Consider the following 7,056-nt stretch of genomic DNA (forward strand, 5'->3'; position numbering starts at 1 on the left):
TGAACGCCAAACATGAGGTTAATAATTAATTAAGAAAAATGATCATGTGCAATATATGTGTAACATACGGGTAATATTTTAGAAAGCATAATAGACCTACGATTTTACACACTAACAAATTGATGCCCAGCTATTTCTCATAATTTTTGTTACAATTCGAGAATTCATCTTTTTTTTCTAGCGTGTCTCGTGACATTTAATGTGGAGGCTGCAAAAAGAGCATCCAATTTGTAATAGTATGACATCCCAACTCCATGTTAAATCGTATAAAATAGCATAGATAATAGTATGGTAAAACATAGAGCTATATCTTCATCAAGATTAAGGACGACACAAATGTGTCGATCTTTTTTGAATTTTTTTACGAAAAATGGAAGTGCCCAAACCCCTACTAGTTATACATCAAAAGAACAAAAGGGCAACAACAGAATAAAGAAATAACAAAAAAATACATCGAAATATCTCGCAACGGAGTTGACCCATACGGTACACTTTGCATTAGGCGGTGAACTATACAAGGTGTATATTGTGACATTGGCTTATTAGTTCGGCCGGATTCATTAACTAGAATAGCATTTGTAGCAGGAGCTGGAATCTTTTCACTAGTCGAATTATCAGTTTGGTTGAAGGATCTTAGGTATATGCCAATTTGATGTATCTTCTAATACATTATCAATCATCTTACTGGTACTAGAATTAGACGCATGTTTATCGCCACTGGTAGACTTTATGTCAAGTTAGGCATCTATTTGACTAAAGTGAACACCAAATATACTACGAATATTTTGACCCACAGAATCAAGCTTATTATTTAAGTGAGTAGTAACAGAACCATCAATCCTATTAGCTATTTCTGTTTCAAGAACGAGTTGTATACTCGTGTTGGTTTTTATCTTGTGCTTTGGAGAATCAAAGATGACACATCTTTCGTCTTCGTGACTTTCCCTCGCTGGTCCACAAAGAAGTGCATCATATAATGTTGCATAGCCTCTTTTTCCTGCCTTTGAATTTTCAGACTTCATTTGCTTTCTTTAGAATTTTAAAATCATTCGGACATAGGTTTGTGGTTGTGTTTCCTGCATAAGATGTTCGAAATTTCTTTTCATTTGACGAGTAAGGTCTCAAACTAGATTAAATAACATGAATATTATTTTTCACTCATTTTATTCTATTGTTTGAATCATTTGCAATTCAAATTTGACTTGATTCAAAAAGTTGCTTGAAATACAATTAATTAGTTTAATATAGCAAATAAATATAAAAATGTACCAAATCTTAACATGGAGTACCACATGTTGTATGTGAAGAGTACAAAAAATTTCGAGGTGAGAAGAGAAAAGAAAATTTATAACTTTGTTGTGTGCCAAAATAAAACACATGGCAAAACATGACTTTGTCGTGTGCCAGAAAAAAGCACACGGCAAAGCATATCTTTACACATGACAAAGAGGTTTTTTGTCGTGTGCCCGATAGCACACGGCAAACTACAGGGCACACGACAAAGAGCTGAACTCCGGTAGTGGTGACGCATGTGCGTCTCCGCTAGTTTAATCAAACAAAGCAACTAATCTACCACCTTTATATAACCGAAGCAGATATGGGATCAAGATGCACCATCAGACTATATATAATAATCTGAACGCCAAACATGAGGTTAATAATTAATTAGTCAAGAAAAATGATCATGTGCAAAGTGTAACAGCATATATATTACAGTTACAGATGCCATGAGTGGGTGAGCACTATTAGGGTGCAACAGCATATAATCAAGAAAATAAATCACGCGTTGGTCACAACTCACAAGGCAATTACAAATAGCTAGCTACCGTTGAATACACCCTCACCACCTCCAACAACTTCTCCAATGGCAACTTTTTCACACCTCCCCATGGTGCTTCCGCTTCTCCTTACCCTTCTCGTTGCAGCAGAAGCCGCTGCCGGCGCCGCCCAGCCCACCGGCGGCAGGCTCAGCCCGGCGCGCTACGCCCGCGTCTTCGCATTCGGCAACTCGCTCACCGACACCGGAAATGCGGCCATCTTCCCGGCCACGGCCACGGGCCCATCCACCCGGCAGCCGTACGGGCAGACCTACTTCGGCCATCCCACCGGCAGGGCCTCCGACGGCCGGCTCATCATCGATTTCCTCGGTACCCAAATTCCAGTCCCGTCGTTGTTCATGTGCTTATGCGCTGCCTGCAAGGCTCTCAAGCCAATCCGTGACGCTCGCAGTCAAAGAACTGAAGGTGCCACTGCCGACACCGTACCTCGCCGGTAGGACGGCCGCAGACTTTCTGGGAGGCGCGAACTTCGCGCTGGGCGGCGCGACGGCGCTGGACCCGGCGTTCTTGGCGAGCCGAGGGATAAGGTCGGCCGTGCCTGTTTCTCTCAGCAATGAGACAAACTGGTTTCACAACGTTCTGCAGCTACTAAGCTCCTCAGGCTACGGTACCAAAAAATATCAGAGCTCCTAGTTTTAAAGCTTAATAAACTCGATCCCTCGTGGTACCTGAACTATGTGAATTCTGCATCAAAACAGCATATGGAATTTGAGCCCTTTTTCCTTTGAATCACAAAGCTAGTTGACCGTCTGAATGGACAGGTGGATGCAATCAAATCAAACCACACATCCTAAATTCCTAATAACGTCATCATTTTGTTGAATAATAATGTAGCAGAGCAACGCAAGATCACGTCGAGATCGGTCTTCCTCGTCGGCGAGATCGGAGTCAACGACTACTTCTTGGCCCTCATGAGCAATAAGTCCATCGATGTTGCGGAGAGCCTCGTGCCCCACATCATCGGCACCATCCGATCAGCCCTGACCGTAACTACTCTACTCAACCTCATCGCCACCGCTATCGATCACAAAATCTCGGTATAGCGTCTCCAACGTTTTTTCGCTCCCGTTTCACTTGTCCTTGCTTGCTGATCTTTACAGGACATGATCGGCGCCGGAGCGAGGACGGTGGTCGTCACGGGAATGCTACCCCTCGGCTGCGAGCCCAAGCTGCTCGCCATGTTCCCGAGCGGCCCCAGCAACTACGACCCGGCGTCCGGGTGCGACGAGCGGTTCAACGAGCTCGCCGTGAGACACAACCGCGCGCTCAAGCGCGTGCTCTGGGAGCTCCGGCTCCGCTACCCCGGCAGGTCCCTCTTGTACGCTGACGTGTACCACCCCATCTATAGAGCCGTCGCGTCGCCGGCGAGGTACGGCTTCGGCAACAAGCCGCTGGCCGCATGCTGTGGAGGTGGCGGCGGGCCGAACAACTTCAACTACACGGCGTTCTGCGGCACCCCGAAGTCGACGACGTGCGCAGACCCGTCCAAGTACATCTCGTGGGATGGGATCCACCTCACCGAAGCAGCCAACAGGTTCATTGCACGCTCCATGCTAAGGGGAGTGCTGCTGCCTGTGGCGGAGCCAGGATTCCAGCAGCAAGCCTAGGAGACGAGATCCACCCAGGCCCAAAAGCAGAAGGGACAAATTTGCACAATATAAAAAAATTTTGGATACTAGGCTATCAACATGTACTCAATCGTTGTACACGGTATAATAAATCTTAATGGCATAAGTGTTGGAAATAAATTCATGAAAAAAGGTATAACCGCATTGTGTTCTCTAACATTTTTGTTAAATATTCTAACATGATAGTTGTGTTCTCCCAGAACAAAGAAAAGATGAAAAAAAACCCCACTCGATCTATGCACTGTGTGATCCTAAAGTTCTAACAATGGTATCAGTCACCTACACTAGAGTGTAGATCGAGATGGGGACAGAAGGATTCGACCACGAATTGAAAGAAAGGAAAATAAGAAAAGAAAAGGCAAATCGATCTCGAATCGAAAAAGTTTCAAACCCTAACCCTAGTCAAAGGACAGAGACGGCGAGCCTTACCTGGGCTCGTCGCCAGCACCAACGTCGGCCACCGCCGCACGTCAAAGGCATCCGCGGGGCCGGTATGCCGGCGCACGGGATGGACCCGCGCCGCCGCTCGTCGGCGCGCGGCACAGAGCTGGACTCCGTGCACGTGGGTGCTCCGGAAAGGGCACCACCGCCAGCCCGCTCGATGGCAGCGCGCTCCCGCACGGGAGAGCGCGCGCGTCGGCGAGGGGGGCGGCAGCGGTGCCAGTCGTTTCCTCCTCCGGCTAGAGAGCCGCCGTCGTTCGCGTGTGGAGAGAGAAAGGAATGGGGTAAATGACGCTAGGGTTCGCGGAGGAACCGGCCACCGGCTGATTTTGTTCCACCGAGAAGAGCGCCAGGCCGTTCGATCAGATTCGATGGTCAGGATCGCCCGGCCGCTGCTCGGGCTGAATGCGGCCCAAGAGGGGTCGCACGGGAGGCTGTTTTTCCGGCCCAGGCCCAGGTTGGGGCCTGGGCGCGGGTGACGCCGCGCGAGCGGGTAGGTTGCGTGCCTGCTGGGCCGCCGTGGCGGGCTGCCACCGGCCCAAGAGCCGAGCGCACACAGTTTTGGGCCGCGGGCTGACTTCTCAGCCGGGCTTCTTGCACAGTAAAGAAAGTTTATGTTTTTTCATTATTTCAGAGGCAATTTTGGTAGTTTTTGTATAGTCTTTTGATCTCTATCCAAATTTGAACTAACGGGATAATTTGTTTAGAGAAAAGTACAGTTTTACAGTAATATTGCTTTTGAATAAATGTGTTTTACATGTTTCCGCTGCAAAGTTTAAAGTTATTTCTCTCTAATTTAATTGGAACCAACGGGACAATTAAATTTAAGAGCATGTTTAAAGAGATTACTTGAAAACTGAATTATGATATTGTTATTTTCTGACCAACGTTGTTAATATCAATATTATAATTTTTGAATGGTTATTTGCTTTTATTTCTATTCCTGCCCAACAGTGATATAGATTTAATTGCATAAATAGTTGTATGTGTTAATTTTGACCAACGTTGGAAGTAATTCATACAATTGTTATTGTTGTATTCTCACTTTCTTTGTCATTTCAGTAGGGATGTACTTGATGACCTGCATCAAGGATGTCTCAACTCTTAAAGGTGACAACTATGGAGAATGGCGCAAGAAGGTTGACCTAGCCTTCATTTGCGCAGAGGTGGACTGGGTTCTCAACCTAAGCCCAAAGAGCCACCTACGCCAGTCAGGGCAACAGAGGACAGTGATGCTGAATGGCAGAAAAAGCAGAGGGAATATACTCCCTTATAGATGTCTTATGACTTAGACAGCAAAAGTGGGGGAATGCCAACAAGAAATGTATGGCATTCCTAAAGAACATGATTGAGCCTGCACTAGTGGGCTCAATCGCAGAGTGTGACTCCGCCAGTGGGTACCTTGAGAGAATACAGAGCCAGTTCACTGGTTCTTAAAAGACATATGCCACACAGATCATAGAGCAGTTGCTAAAAAAGAGGTACTATGGCGGTGCGGGTACTATAAGGGATCATATAATGGGGATGAGCACCTTGAACTCCAAGCTCAAACCAATAGACTTGGATCTCAAGGAAGAGTCTCTTGTTCACCTGGTATTCGCTTCTCTGCCAAAAAAGAGTTTGCAACATTTGTTGTAAACTACAACTCGCAACCAGAGAAGTGGAACATAGAAAAGACAATAGCAATGTGTGTGCAAGAAGAAGATAGATTGAAGCAACAGAATGGTGGTTCACTTAATTTTATGCACAATAAAAGAAAAAGGCCTTTCCAAGCTGGCTCTTCATCACAGTCCAAAGACAAAACTCCTATGCCACATAAGTATCAGCAACAGCGTCCTCCAGCGGAGCAAGATGAGTGCTTCCACTGCCGTGACAAGGGGCATCGTAAAGCAGATTGTCCCAGCTACTTAAAGATGATAATGGCAAAGAATTGTGTGAATGTAATTTCATTTGTAAATGAATCCCTGTATATACAGTTTTCTAAATCTACTTGGTGGATTGACTCTGGTGCAACTGTGCATGTTGCAAATTCTTTACAGGGGCTCCCTTCGATAAGGACTATGCTAAGAAGCGAAAGACACGTTAAAGTTGCGAACGGAGTACAAGCAGAAGTTGAAGCTGTTGGCGATGTCTCCCTCGAGCTAGTTAATGGCTTTGTGTTTGTATTAAAAGATGTTTTATTTGTTCCTTCGCTTCAAAGAAACTTGATTAGTGTGTCACGTCTTGACAAAGATGGTTATGGTTGCCATTTTAAAAATGGCAAATGTAAACTATGGTATGATAATAATTGTGTTGTTGATGCTTTCCTTCACAATGAGTTTTATTTATTATCTATGCGTGATAAAGTACATTCTGTGTGTGATGCGAATATAAATGTGATAGCGTCCTTGTCAGTGAATGCGAACAGGAAAAGAAAGAGAACTCGATCAAGTTGAATCGTCGAAATTATGGCACTGTCGTTTAGGCCATATTTCGAGGGGGGAGAATTGAAAGATTAGTGAAGAATGAAATTCTTCCTCCACTAGAGTTCTCTGATCTTGAACAATGCATAGAATGCATTAAAGGAAAGTTTGTAAAGCAAATTAAAAAGGGTGCCAAACGAAGTGCAGGAATTTTAGAGATAATCTACATGGACATTTGAGGTCCTTTTCCTATGCGAAGTGTGGATGGTTGTGACTCGTTCATAACATTCACAGATGATTACTCCCGTTTTGGATACATTTATCCAATTAATGAAAGATCAGAGGCATTGGATAAATTTAAGATATTCAAAGCTAAAGTTGAAAATCAGCATGATAAAAGAATTAAAATAGTAAGATCCGATCGGGGGGGTACTACAGCCGGCATACCCCGTATGGAAAAGTTCCTGGACCTTTTGCAAAGTTTCTACAGGAAAATGGAATAGTCGCCCAGTATTCCACACCGGGCGAGCCTCAGCAGAATGGAGTGGCTGAAAAGGCGTAACCGTACGCTGATGAGTATGGTGCGCAGCATGATGAGTTACTCCACCTTGCCATTGAGTTTGTGGATGGAGGCGTTAAAAACCGCCATTCGTATTCTCAACAGAGTGCCAAGTAAGTCGGTGTCCAAAACACCGTACGAGCTGTGGACAGGAAGAGTACCATCACTAAACCACCTGCGTGTGTGGG

At 45.1% G+C, this 7,056-nt stretch overlaps 1 protein-coding gene across 2 annotated transcripts; it reads left to right on the plus strand.

Moving 5' to 3' along the window:
* The first annotated feature begins 1,752 nt into the window (after positions 1-1,752).
* Positions 1,753-3,602, plus strand: LOC120693141 (GDSL esterase/lipase At1g28590-like). Of its 2 annotated transcripts, none has more exons than XM_039976548.1 (4): positions 1,753-2,147; positions 2,230-2,445; positions 2,673-2,824; positions 2,939-3,602. In XM_039976548.1, the coding sequence occupies exons 1-4, from the start codon at positions 1,865-1,867 to the stop codon at positions 3,443-3,445; spliced, it is 1,158 nt and encodes a 385-aa protein (XP_039832482.1). In that variant the 5' UTR covers positions 1,753-1,864; the 3' UTR covers positions 3,446-3,602. The 2 variants fall into 2 exon arrangements, with proteins under 2 accessions (XP_039832482.1, XP_039832483.1); XM_039976549.1 differs by having other exon boundaries at positions 2,676-2,824.
* Positions 3,603-7,056: the final 3,454 nt, after the last annotated feature.

Source organism: Panicum virgatum, chromosome 9N (assembly GCF_016808335.1).
Source record: "Panicum virgatum strain AP13 chromosome 9N, P.virgatum_v5, whole genome shotgun sequence".
NCBI classification, from domain to species: Eukaryota; Viridiplantae; Streptophyta; class Magnoliopsida; order Poales; family Poaceae; genus Panicum; species Panicum virgatum.

What these genes read in the sequence shown, in the direction of transcription:
- LOC120693141 (XM_039976548.1), top strand. Translation starts at nt 1,865, where the DNA reads ATGGCAACTTTTTCACACCTCCCCATGGTGCTTCCGCTTCTCCTTACC. An exon ending in ACTAAGCTCCTCAGGCTACG is followed by an intron (nt 2,446 to 2,672) that starts GTACCAAAAAAT and finishes ATAATAATGTAG; the next exon opens with CAGAGCAACGCAAGATCACG. An exon ending in CCATCCGATCAGCCCTGACC is followed by an intron (nt 2,825 to 2,938) that starts GTAACTACTCTA and finishes TGATCTTTACAG; the next exon opens with GACATGATCGGCGCCGGAGC.